Genomic DNA, 18621 nt, shown 5'->3' with positions numbered 1-18621 from the left:
TCCCTGTGTTAACTCCATGGGGAAAATACAATTTTCGAAAAACTAAGACAGTGAATTTTTTTCTTACCTCCAAGAGCTTTAAATTGAGTCCCCACAAGTGGAATATCAGAAAAGAAATGTAATAATTTGTGAGTCCTAATATCTGTCCGCGAGGAACAGAGACATCTTACCTTAATTTATGCGTAGACAGTTCAAAATATACAATAACTACACAATCTGCGGAGTATTCTGTATTTCATAATCGTTTAGTCTAATTTTTTTGATCCGGTTGACATAATAATTGAAGGGTATACCATCACGGACAGTAAAAGGGAGAGATATATGTACTGTATCTGAGGTATCATCTGTAATTGTATCTGTTCGTCTGTGTTGTCATCCAACTATCCCCATCGTTGACCTAAAAACGTGGTAGCTTCTTACGTAACAGAAAATCCTATGGCATATTAGATTGTAAGTGACATAAAAAGATTCAATTAAAATATAAATTAAGCAAAATCTGTAATTTGAAGGGAGGGTTTGGTCTGGGAAATCATGTGATCTGTAGTGTTAGTTCACTTTTGGTCTTACTTATCACGAACACGTTTTCATTAAAATCATAGACAGAACTCCATTGGAAATATAGAAAGAACAAGTTCGTCGATGAGTAGACTTTTTAAAAATCTTTTAACAGCGGAAAGTGTTTTCAGCCGGACGGACTGTATCACTGTAATTGCACTAGTTCAAAACTACACAACCAACAACCAGTCCTCATGCCTTATTAGTGATGAAATATTCTTACATATAAACATCTACGAAATTTACAGCAGTACAAAATATTCACTGAAATGTTCCGCGCAGTGGTTTGCCGATATCTGCATGAACTTTTTTCGGCATCGGTTCATATTCACGCCATATTCACCATACATATTCACCAGGTCAAAAACACCGCCTCCTTGTGGTCATATAGGCAGCGCCTGTCTTCAGATTATTTACAAACCCTTTCATTGGCGGCGCTATTCTAATTTCACTATGCAGTCTCAGGTTGGTCCCCTACTTCATAAAGACCACAGGTGCTCGCAGCGTTGCATGAATAGTCGATCAAAGGCCCGGGATAGAAGTGCGAGGCCGAAGACCGAACCTCGGCAGTAGTACATTTCAGGAACTTCATTGGTTACCGGTACAATACAGGATCCAATACAAGACTCTTCTGATTACATACAAGACATTAAATGGACAAAGTCGGCCATTTTTCATGAATTTTGTTTGATGTGAGATACTACTTTTATTGTTTGACATGTTGAAAGATAATGAATGGGTGACCATGCATATATTCGACCCCGGTTTTAGACAAATTGAAAGAAACCATCGCGAAAATGAATAAATGGTCATGACCATTAATTCATTTTCGCGGTGGTTTCGTTTATTGTGTCTAAAACTGGGTCGAATACATGCATTGTCACCCCGGCATTCATTATCCTTAAACATGCAAACAATATGTATCTCACATCAAACAAAATTCATGAAAAATTGCCGACTTTGTCCCTTTAAATGGCACTGTTGTACTTATCAGATCTACTTCACATTAAACCTTCACCTCACTTAGGGACTGGTCAGTTTTTCGGCCTGGGGGTTGGATTCATTGGGGGGTGGGGGGGTTCACCCTTTTTTCTAAATTTGGAATAGGGGGAGTGACCCTATTTTCAAAATTTGGAATAGGGGGTAAGTCACTTTTTGACGTCAGCAAAAAATAATCCCCCCCCCCCCAAGGCCGAAGAAACTTACCAGTCCCTTACTTCAATCAAATGAAGTGGTCTTCATGTGCCATGGCGTAACCTGTAAACGTATGGAAAACGCTCCTTCTCAAGATGTTTTCCGATTTGTGGAGCAGTGGCCTATGTTGATCACCATACAAAAGGCTTGAAATTGCATCTCTTTTGTGTTCTTGTTTGGATTTTTGCACTATATAAATGCTTTTAATTGATTGATAGTATAAATTTATATTAATCCTGAGATTTGACCATCGGCCTCACTTCAATCCCGGGCCTTCAATCGGCTGTCCAAGCAATGCTGCAAATACTTGTAATTAAAAACGTGCATTCAGCTGAAGATTACCGATATGTTTCTGACAGGCATATTACTATTACTACGATCTTAAATATTTGTGCATTATGTCTTTTACTCAGGAATGATACTTATATGTTTTTAAACCTTGCAAGAATAGCAAATTTGATTCTACTACTAACACTTGATAGACTTAGCTTTCATGCACCACTTTCAGACAAGATCCATGGGGATTATTTCATATCTCTTTATTTCAAGAGTATGGTATGACACTGTTCAATGTATTCAATTTTAAATTTTAACAACTTTGACATTCAATCGTAATGATTCACACAATTTTATTCAATCTTCACTCACTTTGAGAGTCAAAATTTCCAGTTAAAAGGGACATAAGCTGTAACTTATGGCAAGTTTTTCAGTATTCTGCTTCTGTATATCAACTACCGTGTCTGACCCTAATCCGTTTGTCATGCTGAAATTTCGAGTATTCCTTTTGTCAACACAGCTTGTATGTGTCTAGTGATCATTGTTTATTGTTTACAAATGAATTCTAGTCCGGACTTGAATACAATTTTCAACAATAACAATGGAGATTATACTCATATAGGATGTGTTGATACGCTAAATACTTGGGGTAAGCCTAATTCATGTGCCACGTGCCGCGTGCCCCGTGCCAAAGTTCACGATGCACGATTAGCATGTTAAACTAGAAATAGGTGCATTTTCACTCTAATTCACTTTATCGACTAATCTTCACTGTTATATCACATTTAATAGACGCCTTGTATGTGCATAAAGTAGTGACCAGCGATATGTGTGTTCACAAATTCAACATGTGCTAGCCGGTAAGGGACTGGAAAAAAAATTATAGGGAGGGGGGGGGGGGAATTTTTCAAAATGATGCTGAGAAAAGTGACTCTCCCCAATTGTTATACTGTCCCTGTACGTGCTATAGTCAACATCAATAATATTTTACTTGACAAATATTTTCTAATTCATAATGTGACGCCTCATCCTACCAAATAGGAAGGCTGTTGCACTAATATACTGGCAATTAAGTTAAATTCAGGTTAAAGGTCATCCTGGTTACTTGATATTTTTGCTGTACACTTTTCTCCCATGATGGCCGTCCAGCAAACATCAAACCTACAGCCATATTGGCTAGGTCAAATGTAATCCTGGTCGCTTGATATTTTAGCAGAAATCTTATTTAACACAATCATCTCCGTCCAGTAAACTTGAGACCTCCACCTCTGTAAGCTAGACTATAATTTATAGATGTGCATAATTAGTTAGGTACATGATGATTTGAGGGTCAAAGGTTGGTGTCCCATACCAGTCACAGTTTGATAGACACCAGCCGCCTTTGACTCTTACGTAGAATAAGCCACAGCTTAGTTGCAGGGGGGGGGGAGGGATAGGGCAGGTCGAAGGTCATAAATTCTCAAAAATAATATTGTAAAAATCTTCTTAATGTTATCATGGCTTAAGACCTAGATATTTGAAATATAGCAACCTTACAATATGGTCTACAAAATAATGTACAGAATTTTGATTGATCAATTTTTAATGCTAAAATTTTACGCGGTGTGATTTTGAAAAATACTGGCCCTCCCTCCCTATAATTTTTCTTGAGTCCCTTTCTGCATATGCCCCTTGATGTAGAATTCGTAAACACACATTCGCTGGTCACCGGTTCATACATTTAGAAGGCGGCGTTGAAGCCCGAATGTTGATTTATCCATGAAAATGAACCAATGAATTAAATTGTAGTGTAAATAAAAATGCACCTATTTCTAGCTTAACATGCTATCGTGCATCGTGAACTTTGGCTCTGGGCTCGCGGCACGTCAATTAGGCTTACCCAAATACTTGGCATTAAATTACAGTTTAGGGATTCAGTGCAGAAAGTGTTGGGAAACCACAAAATAAAAGTTCTGAAAAAATAAACAAAAGATACAGCTTATGGAGCTTTAATGTCATTTTCACATTTCTGCATATTATGGAAAGTTACAAACTCAAAGGTAAAACATCAGACTTGAGTGTTTCAAATATATGAACAAAAATATGTGGAAAGAGAGCAAAACAAAGACATGAACATCCATAGAACAGATGTCTCCTGAAATATTTTTGGTTGGTATTTCATCAGTACATCTTTCCAAATGCATACCAGTGCACTCAGAATTTATTTTAAAGAAAGATAAAGTGAAAAACAAAATTCAAACCCTTCACTAGTATCAATTTTCCCATCTTCCTTTGTGTATATTTTGTAAGCTGATGAAATGTTTTACTTTAAATGATTATTTCACAGTGAAAATCTATTGGAAATATGTACAATTTATCTCTGACACTTCTAAAGAAACATAAACTGTGTACTTCGACAGTTTCATATTAAAGAAAATGCTGACAAAAATCTTGTGATTTACAAATCAGATTCTGAACAGTTTCACATTGTCTATTACATGAAAACTGTATCAATAATGACATGAAATGTGTAAAAATGTACTGGCTCTTCAAAAGAAATATACAGACTATAGAGGTTACAGACTCACAGAGTTTTGCATGGAATTACTTATTGGCAACGGAGCAAGGATGTTTCTTGTCCAGGCACCTTAAAGCCCCATTAGCTGTATCTTATTGCATTTTGCTTTCCCTATAATTTACCTCCCAATCTCCAGGGAGATTAAGCCATATTGTCTTTAAAGGTTGTAAGCGCCTCAAAAGTTAAAGACTTAAACTTTTGCTCAAACTTTCCTCAAGGAATCTTTCAACCATTCTCCTTCAAAATCAAGAATAAACTCGGGGGTCACTGTGCAAATTTGGTACTAGAGAAAGAAATTACCCAAGATTTACCAATATTTGGAATTCAAAATGGCTGCCATCCCTGTGTTAACTCTATGAAGGAAAATAACATTTTTGATTTTCAAAAACGAACTAAGCCAGTCAAAGTCTTTCGAAATGAGCCCCCAAAAGTGGTAGACCAGAAAAGAATTGTAAAAGTTTGAGAGTCCAAATATCTGTCCCTGAGGTGCATTCTACCTTAAATGTCACAATTTCATGTCTGACAATGGATTCCGTATGTTGTTCAGTTCTTGTGCGCTGCGGTCATGTATGACATTCATGCTCAAAATTAATTATTAAAATATAAGTTGTACGTTTGTTGCCAATGTTTGAAAAATGTTTTGTGGTCACACTTCGGAAAACATTTTGAAATAAGTTTTAATTTCAAACCCATCCTGTTGGGGAAAAAACGCAAATGATATAGGCTAATGGGGCTTTAACCGGACCAGTAGAAATAGTCAGAATCAAGAAGACAACAGCATAAATTTATCATGAAAATAATTCATTACTATTCACAACATACAGTTGTTAAAGAAAATGAAGTTATCTAACTCACTATATAACTATAAATCCTATACAAAAGCACAATATTTCAAACCATCAGTTTAACAACCTCTGAAGAAATGATCTCCAAGGATTCTACAAATAAAGTCTACGGTTCTACAAAGCATGCATCAAAATTTCAACTATTCATTCTTCACAAGCTTGGACTAAAATAAAAGTTTGCCAGTCAGCAGCTACATGACAATATATGTCATCACTGATTGCTGTAATCACATTGACTCTCTCTCATCATCCAATTTTGGAAAGAGCCTATTTTGTTTCCAATTGATGTCTTGGACCAAACCATTGGTTAACAGGGGTTTGTATACTGGGAAGTTTATCATTGTAACAGCATGCACAAATGTCTTTATAACACAAAGGTACAAGGCAGTTCAGTGTCACATTCATGTGTGCCATTCTACTCCAATGTGTAGCTCTTCTTTTGCAAAGTTTGTATAACTTACAACACAAAAAGTGGTGCATATCAGTCATCTTGCTATCCTTTTCAATCAGCAATCAAGACTTGTATTGAGTATTCACTATTCATAATTCTACTCAATGGATGAAGATTGATGCAGCAAACTTAAAAAAAGTCAAACTTCAATATTTCACTAGTTCCTTCTTCTACAATTAATCATCAACTTCCACCTTCTCGCAACACGAGAACTCCGAACGTCACACGTTTAATGATCATACCTTTAGAGGTATGTTATACCTAACAAGACTCAGACATTTTTGGGTACGGAAAAAAATTAACTTTCTATAAATAACCATTTCAAGAAAGACCAAGAAATGCAAAGTGGCGACATTTGAAAATACATATTTCTGAGGTTGGTCTGTGGCAGCAATACAGAGGATATATATTGGTGCAGTACTCCTTGATGTTATAGAACAAATACTAGTGCAATATATCTTACATTAGCAGAGAATGAAAGGTTGGAAAACTTTGTCCTTCAGATTTACTGCTAAATCAAGCATTTCCATTCATCTGTGCGTGGATTAACTCTGAGTTGCCACTTTGTGAGCTGGCACGTACACTGGCGATGAGCTCCCCTGGGTTTGCTGGTTCTGGCCATTCCATGAAGTGCCGCTTGACGTGTTTGTCCCACTCTTCCTGGCTATCAAATCTACGATCGCAGTACTGGCAGACATGCTGTGGGTGGATGTAACCATTGGTGTCAACCAGTGAGGTGAAGTCCAGCGTTGGATGCTGCAACTCAAGCACTGGTGGCTGTGTGTCAGTGTTACTGCATGGTGACTCACAAGATGGAAGGAAATGCTCAAGTGGGAGAGGAGAGTCTTCTCTTGGCTTCAATTCTGAGGCACTTCTAGTTTTGCTTTCAGATTCCATGTCCTTGTGGTATCTGTTGATGTGGCGTGTGTGGGCGTAATTCTTATTTGTTGAATAGCAACAGTGTGGGCATTTGAAGGGTTTGGCCTTGTTGTGCATCTGTTGATGGCGTTTGATTTCCGTAGAATACGCAGATGACAAGCCGCACCAAGAACACATGTATGGTTTCTCACCAGTGTGAATTCGTACGTGTCTCGCCAGGTGACTTCTCTGACCTGTTGTGAAATCACACTGCTCGCAATGGTACGGTTTTTCACCAGTGTGGCAACGTTTGTGTCTGGCAAGATTATTGTAGGTAGCAGTGGTGAAGTTACACGACTCACATTTATACGGCTTCTCTCCGGTGTGTTGCCGCATGTGTTGCGTCAGGAGGCTCTTGCGAGTGGTTTCGTAGGAGCAATACTCACACTTGAACGGCCTCTGCCCAGAATGTGTTCGCATATGCACAACAAGATCAGACTTCTGTATCCCAGCAAAGTCACAGTATGGGCACTTGTACTGGATGCCATGATCAACATGAAAGCGTCGCATGTGTTGATAGTAGTTATTGAGCTTGGACGCTGAGAAACCACACAGACCGCATTTGAATGGCATGGCCTCAGAGTGTTCATTTCTCAAGTGCTGGGCTAACATCAGAGGTTGAACGGTCTGGAAGTCACAGTGATCGCATGATTTCATTTCACTGTCTGTTTCAGGTTGAAGAGGTGTTTTCTGGGGAACGTTGTTGTTGTTATTGTTCAAAGCGTCTCCATTCTCTCGTGATTTGTGTTCAGAATGCATCCTCATGTGTAACAGCAAACTAACTTTCTTCTGGAAGTGAGACTCACAGAAATTACACTTAAACAGAGATTCATCGGTGTGACATCGCATGTGCCACTCAAACGTTGCTCTGTTGTTTGTTGTATACTGGCACAGGCTGCATCGAAATGGCTCCATTCTGACATGCAACCTCAGATGGATGTCCAGACTTCTGGCCGTAGAAACGGCAAAATCGCAGTAATGGCACCTATAGGCCTCGCTGGCACCATGAGCCTCCAGGTGAACATCAAAGTCCCGTTTCCAGGATGTTGAGAAGGGGCATCCAGGACAATTGTACGGCTTACCCTTGACATGGACACATGCATGGCCTTGAAGTTCTTCGCTGCTGTCGGTTATGTAGTGACATTCTTCACACATGTAGACACTTCCCACGCTGTGTTGGTTCAGGTGTTTGTCAAGTTCTCCCTTGGAAGTTGCGGAGAATGGGCAAAGCGAACAGTGAAAGCTGTCGCCGCTGCTATGAATTATCTTCATATGGTTGATCAATTCGTTTTCCTCTGTGGTGACGTAGCTACACAGGGTACACGGCAGTGACTTCTGTGGGGAGTGAAAGTCCCGAATGTGTATCTTGAGCAGGATTCTGGTCTGGGCAACATAGTCACACTGCGGACATTTGTGGGTTTGTAAACTCAATGGAACTTCCTGCTCAAAGGTTTCATCGATATCTGTCTCATCCTTGATAAGCAATTCCTCAGTGACCCGCTTCTTATACTTCCTTGGCTTGGCTTGTGGAGATTTCTGTTTGGTGGAACTTTTCTTCCTCTCTGTCACATCTGGATCCTCGGATTGGCTGTGAAATTTACGATTGTGTTTGTACAAGCCAACCCTACTCTGATAGACTTTATCGCATGCTGTACAGCTGAAGTAGTTGCCCTCACTGCTGTGAACTTTGAGATGTATAGCAAGGTTACCCTTGATGCTGAACCTAGCACTGCATTTGCTGCATTTATATGGCCACTTCTTTGCATCTTTTCTATGTACCACCATGTGCCTGACCACATGACCCACATTATTTGATTCATAGCCGCATATTTTACAGCGATGACGCTTTTCACTTCCGTGGACAGTAAATTTTTCTATCAGTTTTTCTATATTTGCGCTCGTCACTGTTGCACCGCTACTGTTTTTTTGTAATTGATTTAGATCAGCACTTTGGGACTTTTCTTCCCGAATTGTTAAAGCCTTCTGTGTTATCATTCGTCGACTTCTTGCCAATAACTTCTTACTCAGGGAAACACCAACAGCCTTTTGTTTGTTGACTGTGGCTGTCTTTCGCTTTGTCATTCTACCTTTGTGAACAGTTGTTTTTTTCACTTCATTGGCTGGTGCAGCTTTACTCTCTTTTACTGGCAATGCTGAAATTAATACAAACATCCTTGTTAAAAGAACCATCAAAGCAGACAAGTTTTTCAAAGACTATACTGTACAAATAACTGTAAGACTGGATAATGTTCTTGTGGCATTATCATCTTGTCATACAAATTTTTCATGAACAAAAATGCTCAACTGTATAAATCTACATATTTGGTAATTCTCAAATAAAAAGACGGGCTCCTGCACATCATCTGCTGCTGTTAATTTTCATTAAAACTGTGCCATAAATTTTCCTGATATGAAGACCTATTACAAACAGCGAGAACTGATATAATGTGCCTTCACTGACATGAAAGTCACTTTAATTATACATACCAAAATATAATGTTGAAAGAATTTAGTCTACATACTTAGCACAAAAATGGAATCTTAACAAAATTACAAAAAGTACATTTTTGCTACCCTGAAGTTTCTACAATAACTGAGTAATCTTGGTGTCTATTTCAAAGTTGACAGTAACTGTGTGTCTTACCTTCCACCTTAGGTTCAAAGTTAGTAGCTGGCATTTTCACTTTCAGAACTGGCTTTTTCCCTGCTTTGAACGCTTTACAGTTGTGAACATGTTTGACCAAATTGAAAATCTTGTATGTTTTGTAATTGCAGAAACTGCAGAAGAACAGCTCTCCATGTCTGTCAATCTTCATTGATCCCCATTTGTTGCTCTCGAGAACCCGATGGTGGCGCATGTGTCTTTCAAGATGGGAGCGTCTCAGAACGCCGTATGATGGGCACTTCTCGCAGCGGAATCGAAACATCCCATATTTGGCGTGGCTGGTTGGATTTTGAAGATGGAGCTGCAGGTGAATATCTAGGGTTGCCTTGCTTCTGGTCGACACCCAACAATATCGGCATTTGTACTGGTATCGTCTAGTGCCAATATTCAGCTCTTTGAGTGCTACTTTACTCTTGGTGGCACATGTTGTTTGCTTCTTTCTTTATCTTAGGGATGCTGGTTTCACCATCGGACTCTTTTTTTCTCCTCCTTCTCCTCCTCTTTTTGAATAATGCACTCATGTTATTGATTTGAGATCTTTTGCGACGCTGTTCTTTGCCATGTGATCTTGTTTCATAATCATGCCAAGTGGATGGTTCCATCTTTGCAGTGTTGACAGTTTAAACTGAAAATGAAATATGCAAGAGAATATCAGTATTTTAAAATATCAAACATCCTCACATTGTACATCAAACATCTTTACATTTTGACCCTGTTGTCTTCAGAGTTGTCAGAACATTAGCAAACAAACAAACAAACACTTTCACCAGTTACTATCAGATTTACCGTCAAATTTCCTCATCCATGGATCTTTTCATACTTGTAAGGGTTTTATAACCAGAAACTGAAACAACCATTCTTCTGAAAACTACCAGTATATTTGATGTTGACTTGTTCTCCAGTCTGACTCCTCCTTAAACAAACTGGTACAAAGATTTTACTCAAAATTTTTCATTACTCCAAAATTGATCTATTTGAAAGCGTCCCCTAAAATTAATCTCTGTCATGGATTTACTTGATTGTGAAAGATCAACTGGAAACAGGGGCACTGCAATCATTATTCATTCTTCCACAGTTTCCAGTGAGTGTCAAGGGAAAAACATTTGTCAGGATAAAAAAGTGGCTACCACCAGGCATTATAGAATCATAGCAGCTCATTTTGTGGATGCCTTCTTTTCACTGTTAAAATTACAGATCCTTTGACGACGTTCCTATACAAATGTGATGGGAACTAGGGACTTCCATTTCAAAATATACAAATAATGAATTTTTTCGACAACATCATTTTCAGGTGAAGAGTTAGAATCGGAACGGTAAGTTTTTGAATAAATATTAACCATCGTGAAGTGTGAATTGCCACGTATTCTATATGTAATAGAATTGTATGCAATGTTGAAACTATCAAAGTTTACACAAGAAGGTTTGCACACACAATTTATCACCATTTCAAACAAAAGTAACCAATGTCTGGGTTAAAGCACACTTTCTTTTTTTCCTTAACAGACAGTTTGCTGTTTTGAGGTTCCCACATTATATTACCAGAGCTTTCCTCGGTATAACCCTGCAAACTTATTTCTTATTAGACCAAGATGATTCAGTTGTTTTATGCGCTGCTCAAAACTTTGAAAGTATTGAGCAGATGAGTGGTTCAAAAAAACTGTCACAGGAAATTTTACATATGCAAGTTTTATATTTTATTTTCCATGTAATAGGAGTGCCAATTCAAGAATAAAAAAACCCCTTCTTTTTCAGCTCTCTAGTGTTACAATGTACCATTCCATGCCAATGCAGGCATTTTTACAAATTCAAATCAACTTTGTACACAAAGATTTGTTGGAACAAAAGCTACACAAAGGTCTTTCTAATAACTGATTTTTCCATGAAAATCTCAAAAAACTGATGCGCAAAAGGGATACAAAATGTTTCCAAAGAATTTAAGGTGGTGCTGCATGTTACAGTGTTTTTTGCTCAATATCACTTTTTTTGCAAAAATTCATTAATCTTCGGTAAATAGTTAACCCCAAACTTAAATATTGATAGGGGTTTACTTTAGTTATATTTGATAGATGAGAAAAACATGTAAAATTTATGCAAATGACCCGATTTCCTGGTTTCCTTTTTCTCACGTTTTCAACCCTTTAAAAGACTACAACTCCACTCTGGTTGGGTCAGCTTGTGTAAAATTTTGACTTTTCATTCTGGAAATATATAATAAATAGTAATTTTGTTTGGCAATGAAAGTACTTTCATTTGGGACAAGAGTCATCTCAATGTAGCATACAAAGATTTTGTGAATGCCAGTCTTTCTATTCCTGCCATTTATGAATGAGAACAGATAATGCAAAACAAATTGCTGTATTTTTGTAAATACCCGTTTCAAATGAGAAATTAAATTTTATAGTGTGAAGTATTTTAATTTTTATTATTTATACCAAAATTGAGTTTTTTTACTCTAACTATATACCCATTTATCCTTCAAGTGAACTATTTCCACCATACTAAACTTTAGAATCTATTTTGAAAATATATAGGATGGGGGTTTTACATGTAATCTTTAATGAGAAATATCGCTTTGAAAAAACTGTGTGATTGCGACATTAAGTACTTTTGCCCTACAGGATGTTACGAATGTTACCTTAGTTAATAGTTCTATTGTTTTGTAAGCCATTCACATTTGTACCTTGATGTTAACACAACCACTGAACCTACATGTAAAAATTTAGATTGTCTAGGCTCCAAGGTAGACAGCTGAGCTAAATTCAATAAGAAGTGGACGTTTATACCTGACTTGGCACTTTGGATTACGTTCTGTTTGTGTAGGTTTCAACTATGTCTGTGATACGAATTTTGACAGATGTAGTTCTGATGACATAAAATCTAATGCCGTACCATCCAGCTGTTGGCAAGATAGTATGTGATTTGGAAAGTTTGTACCTATCCTTTATTCTTTCTGTTATGGTTGGTCCATATGGAGGATTGTCATGAAACTACCCCATAGATAAATTCAATACATATTTTCTGTACTTTTAATCATACAGATCTTGAGTTAATTTAGAGGATAAAATAAGGAATCTTATATCATAAGAGCTGTTAAGAATGATGACAGGAAAAATATTGTTCCTCTTATTTTGTTGCCAAGACAGCTTGGGGACAAAACCGAATTTTCATGAGCCAGGAAACCTCTTAATGTGTTTCGACACTGTATTCATTATGTAATCATACAATGTGAAGATGAGATGGTCATAATTTGAGTACTAAGAAATACAGTGATGTGCAAGTATTTGCATTGCAAAATATAATTAGTAACCCATACAAAAGGTGGTTTTATACAGGTTTTCATTACTGCCAAAATTTAATGCCATTATTCTCCATTTAGACGGCTTGGATATTTTAAAATCTACACCAATTTGAAATTGCTGAAAGTTTACTTGGACTTGCAACAATTATCAATGACTTCCTACTTGTCCAAGACAAAAAAACCCACCTCTCCCAAGCAGAACTTTCATACATTGCACATCAATGGTACACTTTCACCCGCAGATCAGAGCAAAGGTACCAGGCCAAGAATATGTATTCAAGAAGTATCGAAATCAAACTGATACACAATGAATTAGCAGTGAAAACACAAGCGGTGATGTGGCATTTTGATCGTGCTTGGGGTCAGCCATCGCCATGGAACAGCTACTAGCCAACCCACAGGCTTTCTTGGTAGTTTATTAGGTCACTGATCAGTGTCGCTGATTTAGCTCACAAAGAATGAAATTTGTAATTCTTTGAATAATTGAACCTTTAACCACATTATCACAATCTACAACTTATCTTCCCACTCCTGCTATCTGCCTTGACTGTAACAACATGTATATGCAACCATTTTTCAGTGAACTGTTGACAGTTTCTGATCAAATTGTGAACTTTTGATTCAATGGACTAGACGCTGGAGGGCAAAGTTCAACTTCAAGCAGAAACCATCAATGGCCCTTGGAAAAATGGTAATGGTTGACAGTACATGTTCTTATTGTTGAGGAAGTTTAATAGCAGGAGTAGAGAATGAGTTGTAGATAGTGATAAAACTGGTACAGGTTGATTTAAAGACTTATATACTAGTATTTCATAATTTTGCAAGCTTAATCACTGACACTGATCGGTGTCATAATATACTACAGAGGAAACCTATGGGTTAGCTTGCAGCTGTTCTGTGGCGATGCCTCCTGACCTGAGCATGATCAATATGCCACAGCACTGATTGTGTATTCACAGCTAAAATATGCTTGGTTACTTTATTTCTGTCAGATGTATACACTCCCTAGTTGACTCTTGTTGAAGTTGTGTCATTCTCTCTCTGGTAAATTCAATGTTTTTTTTCTTTCTTTCAGGTATTTGAACATGTTACACCCACCTGACTTTTTTCCAACACAGATACTTATATTTTGAAAGAAATAATTCTAATTGGTTGTAATGATACATCCAACTTTATGTATGTTTCTTAATTTCTTCGCAACTGAGCATGGAATAAATTTAAGTAAACTCACGATCAGATCATATGAACCCACAACATACTGTATACTATACATATAAAATTCTGCTTAAAATGTTTATTCACTGGATGTATAAAGTATTCTTGGGATACACTCTTGGACTTTGGGTGTTCTTTATTCTTCAAATAGTCACCATTTTTTCTGTGCGTCAGAAGAGCCTTTATACTCTTTTTTCTTCCACTCCTTAGTTAGGTATGTTTGTTGTTTATTTATTTATTTATTATACTTCCTCACTGGCATTCAAAGAATGTGTTGTGTTGTACTAGCAGGACTGAAGAGAAATTTATTGTACTTTCCACTGAAGACTTAAACTCTTGTTGATCTCTCATTCAAGATCTACTGCAACATCCTTTAAGCTAACATATACGAGCCTTCAATCTAGCTTTTGGTAACTTTTAAGTTTGAACAATTTTGTTCTGCTGAGTTGAAAGCACTTTTCATTGTCATGACACCTGAAAGGCGTCGGGTCTATGCATGCGCATGTACAATCATAACAATGTAATGATCATTGTCATCATGTTTTTTGGCCAGACATTGGGACAGCATGCATGATGCAGCAGCAGTGCTGTGACAACTCTAAATCCTTGTTCTTTAGAACATATTATTGCATTAATTGATATTGGCAAAGAGAATCATGCATGATAATGTGTGTTTGGTCATTGTTTTTTAGAAAATAAAAACGACTTGTTTATTTAAAATATTAAATTAAATTTCACACCCATTTTGAGGTAACCACTGCTGTGAGGCCACAGACAATTTCAAATTTTGTCTAGAGAATAATTACGTATGAATATTACTACTTGTACTACTTCGACTTTTATTCGCAAATTTTGTGCATACATTTACTATTTCTTTTCAAGAGCTGTCCACATGATCTACAATGTACATCATGTGTCCACGTCAAGCCGCCATGTTGGAACTTTGCAAAAATTGGGAAGTCCACGCCTAAAAGAACACTCAACTGCTGCCATGGGAAATTATGCAGGGTATCAAACGCCTGTTGAATGGCATTGGGTAAGAAAGTTTTACTTTTAAACACTGCGTTTTAAGGAGGGAAAGTACAAGTCGTTTGGGAATGTAACACAGTTAAAGGCAAGCCAACTGGTGTTAATCGTGGATGTGTCAGCATTGGTTATGGTCCTCTTACCTTCGAAGTTTGCTCTGTCATTTAAATCGCAAACGATCAAGCACGCGTCCCCACGCCACGTGAGCTAGCTCCATAAACCGATTGATAAAACTTTTAAAACTTATTTCTTCCGCGTATTGTATAATTACACACACTTACCGTGGTAATGCCACAAACTTCTACGATCACAACAAAATACACTCGCGTACAGGTGAACTCCACCGATTGTAGAAGAAAGCGCCCTGGCCAGAGAAGCCCTACAGGACGACCTTTGGCCTTTTTCTCGGCGTAAACGGCGCGAAGCTTTACCGGAAGTTCTGAGCTTGGTGCAAAATTGGGATTCTAGCTTCGGTGGCTAAACCAATCACAGGCCGAGAAAATTGACCAATCAGCAACGAGTCTTAATGGCCAATCACCAGCTGTTACATTGTGAAAACTTGACCAATCATATCATATCTTCAGCATATAAAGTCTTTCGCGCTCTCTTCAAAATTATCAGTTACTTCTACGATAGCAGCAGGAGAAACAACACAATAATGGCACGTACCAAGCAGACCGCTCGCAAATCTACTGGTGGTAAGGCACCACGTAAGCAGTTGGCTACCAAGGCCGCTCGTAAGAGTGCACCAGCAACCGGAGGCGTAAAGAAACCTCATCGTTACAGGCCAGGTACAGTAGCCCTTCGTGAAATCCGTCGTTACCAGAAGAGCACCGAGCTTCTGATCCGCAAGCTCCCATTCCAGCGTCTGGTCAGAGAAATCGCCCAGGACTTCAAGACCGATCTCCGCTTCCAGAGCTCAGCCGTCATGGCTCTCCAAGAAGCCAGCGAAGCCTACCTGGTTGGTCTCTTCGAAGACACCAACCTTTGTGCCATCCACGCCAAGCGTGTCACAATCATGCCCAAGGACATCCAACTTGCCCGCCGTATCCGTGGCGAGCGCGCCTAAACAGTGTGCTCCGGCATACACATACAAAACGGCCCTTTTCAGGGCCACCAAACCCTCCAAAAAGAGAACTACCGTTACTTAGGGACGGACCATTAGATCTTGGGAGGGGGTGGTCAAAAACAGAAAAAAAAAAATTTCAGAGCAGAAAGTTAGGAAAAAAAAAATCTTCAAACTAGTTTGCAAAATAAAAAAAAAATAAATAAGAAGACAAAGGCGTAAAAAAAAAATCTGCAAAAGTCTTTAAAATTTTGAATTTTTTTTAGATTTTACCGACAGTAAGCAACTTTCTGTATTTTTAATACATCCTCCCGGCACATTTTTAATTTTAATTTATACATTTAGAGTGACTGTATCCCTTATACTGGAAGTTGTGATTATCTTATCTTTTCAGGACTTTTGTATTCTGATCACTTGAAAATTATGAAATTATAGAGCCTGTTTTCTACTTGTTTCCTGCGTACAAACCAAGCAGGTACACTAGGTAAAACATTGAAACTATGGTATGGTTGTCAAGACAGAAAGTTGTATTTGCCTTTTAAGATCAAGGTAAACAGATGCAGGCCACATCAGTTTCATTTTTTTCACAGCATTTTATTACAATGATAAATGCAAGAATGGGTGAACAAGTAGAAACACGTCAATAATGATAAAACAACATATCAAGTCATTATGTATTATTTTGCTTTTAAAAAGGCATTTTCAATTCTTTTTTCTCAAAAAACAGCCTCAAATAACAACAGCAACACATGTTTTAACATTCAACAATGCACTACGTAGAATGCCATCTATCCAACAAATCCCAACACAAAAACACATAAAAGGGTTGAACTTTGAAAGTTTCTCGATAGAATATACTGAATAATCTGCATGGGTAATCGTTTTTGTGTAGCAAATTTCAAAGAAATTGGACAAGCCCTTTCAGAGAATACAGATTTTTTGACCATGAATGGCATAAATTGCCCAAAAAGACAAATATTGAAATTTCAACACATCTATACACATCCAATCAATTTGGACATGCTGCTACAGAGAAATAGATGTTTTGATCAAAAAAGGGAACAATTGCTCTAAAAAACACAAATATGCAAATTTCACTATATTATTTAGCTTATTTTAGCTTCTCAGCTTGTCAAAATCAATTGTAAATCATGAGATATGCATGATGTTTGGAGGGGTGAATGTAGGCATTTCACCACGCAGCAGAAAGGGAAGCCAGGAAACCAAAATAGTCAATTTTCAAAACTATACGAAGCTACTGAGGAGCAAGAAGACCATGTTTCAGAGGAAGATGTGTAATCCGAAAAAAATGCTCCCAAAGTGCCACCAAAAACACCATTTTTATCTCTATTTTTCAAAAGCTCCAACAGCAGGAGGGGGGACACCCCCTCCTGACCACCCCCCGCAAAAATACTCCCCAAGTGCCACCAAATAACACCATTTTAATCTCTTTTTTTCAAAAGCTCCAACAGTGTCCCCCCCTCCTGACCTCCCCCGGCAAAAATACTCCCCAAGTGCCACCAAATTAATCTCTATTTTTCAAAAGCTCCAACAGCAGGAGGGGGACACCCCTCCTGACCACCCCCCGCAAAAATACTCCCCAAGTGCCACCAAATAACACCATTTAATCTCTATTTTTCAAAAGCTCCAACGGCAGGAGGGGGACACCCCCTCCTGACCTCCCCCCGCAAAAATACTCCCCAAGTGCCACCAAATAACACCATTTTAATCTCTATTTTTCAAAAGCTCCAACAGCAGCAGGGGGACACCCCTCTCCTGACCTCTTCCCAGTGACCGCTTGTGTGGCCGCTTGTGGTGCTTGGCACCACATGTTTGCCCTCTTTATCTTCAGACAGCGACGAACGAAAAAAAAATTATAAATCTGAAAATTTACTCTGAAAAAAAAAATTTGCACAGCTAATCTCAATTGGAAAAAAAAAAATTCAGAAATTTACAATAGTAAAAAAAAATTTTCACAATTTCATTGTGACCACCCCCCTCCCAAGGTCTAATGGTCCATCCCTTACCGTTTAAATACTGCCATCAGCTGTCTATACACTTTGTCCTCTTTTTGCAAGCTTGGTTTGCAACAGCCTTACTATTGAGTCCGCCTTTTTCTGGCGGGAGATACGTCACGACTGGCCTGATTCCCTAGCACTACACTATTCTTGTATTTGGGAAACTGAAACAAATTCCTTTTCATTTACAACTTCCTGAAGGGCGACTGGTTTCCCTAGGTCCCCCCACTCTCTACTACCTTTATGTCCAAACCTAGTGTGAATTCGTAGAAAATGGCATATCTTAGGAAGCTGCAAATAAAAACCGATCTCAAAATATCTTCAGGGTTTTCAAAATATTCTTTGGAAATATAGGACCCATGGATTTCCCTGTCGAAAATGGCATGTGTTGTTTTACCATCATACCCACCAGTGTGACAGAAAATAAAGATTAGTACAACCATGGAGGTAGTCTACTACCTCCATGGTACAACATACTGTCGGCCACCCTGCGAGCGCATTCAAGTAATGGCGGCAGTGATACATCTATTCATGTCC

General features: G+C 38.2%; 2 protein-coding genes across 5 annotated transcripts; one reads left to right on the top strand and one right to left on the bottom strand.

The window, feature by feature from the left end:
• Positions 1-3997: 3997 nt before the first annotated feature.
• LOC139141131 (zinc finger protein 271-like) lies at positions 3998-15445 on the bottom strand. Of its 4 annotated transcripts, none has more exons than XM_070710726.1 (3): positions 15282-15445; positions 9441-10086; positions 3998-8949 (listed from the first exon to the last, which is right to left on the bottom strand). In XM_070710726.1, the coding sequence occupies exons 2-3, from the start codon at positions 9721-9723 to the stop codon at positions 6395-6397; spliced, it is 2838 nt and encodes a 945-aa protein (XP_070566827.1). In that variant the 5' UTR covers positions 9724-10086; positions 15282-15445; the 3' UTR covers positions 3998-6394. The 4 variants fall into 4 exon arrangements, with proteins under 4 accessions (XP_070566827.1, XP_070566828.1, XP_070566831.1 ...); XM_070710727.1 differs by lacking the exon at positions 15282-15445 and adding an exon at positions 15144-15275; XM_070710730.1 differs by lacking the exon at positions 15282-15445 and adding an exon at positions 14062-14177.
• Positions 15446-15502: 57 nt separating this feature from the next.
• On the top strand, positions 15503-17132 carry LOC139141132 (histone H3-like). Its single transcript, XM_070710731.1, has one exon. It carries the CDS (start codon positions 15527-15529, stop codon positions 16067-16069), a length of 543 nt encoding a protein of 180 aa, XP_070566832.1. The 5' UTR covers positions 15503-15526; the 3' UTR covers positions 16070-17132.
• The last annotated feature ends 1489 nt before the right edge of the window (positions 17133-18621 follow it).

The sequence above is a fragment of the Ptychodera flava genome, chromosome 9, assembly GCF_041260155.1.
Source record: "Ptychodera flava strain L36383 chromosome 9, AS_Pfla_20210202, whole genome shotgun sequence".
NCBI classification, from domain to species: domain Eukaryota; kingdom Metazoa; phylum Hemichordata; class Enteropneusta; family Ptychoderidae; genus Ptychodera; species Ptychodera flava.
This window is presented reverse-complemented; position numbering and strand designations above follow the sequence as displayed.

What these genes read in the sequence shown, in the direction of transcription:
- LOC139141131 (XM_070710726.1), bottom strand. Translation starts at nt 9,723, where the DNA reads ATGTTTCGATTCCGCTGCGAGAAGTGCCCATCATACGGCGTTCTGAGA. An exon ending in CTTTGAACCTAAGGTGGAAG is followed by an intron (nt 8,950 to 9,440) that starts GTAAGACACACA and finishes TATTAATTTCAG; the next exon opens with CATTGCCAGTAAAAGAGAGT.
- LOC139141132 (XM_070710731.1), top strand. Translation starts at nt 15,527, where the DNA reads ATGGCCAATCACCAGCTGTTACATTGTGAAAACTTGACCAATCATATC.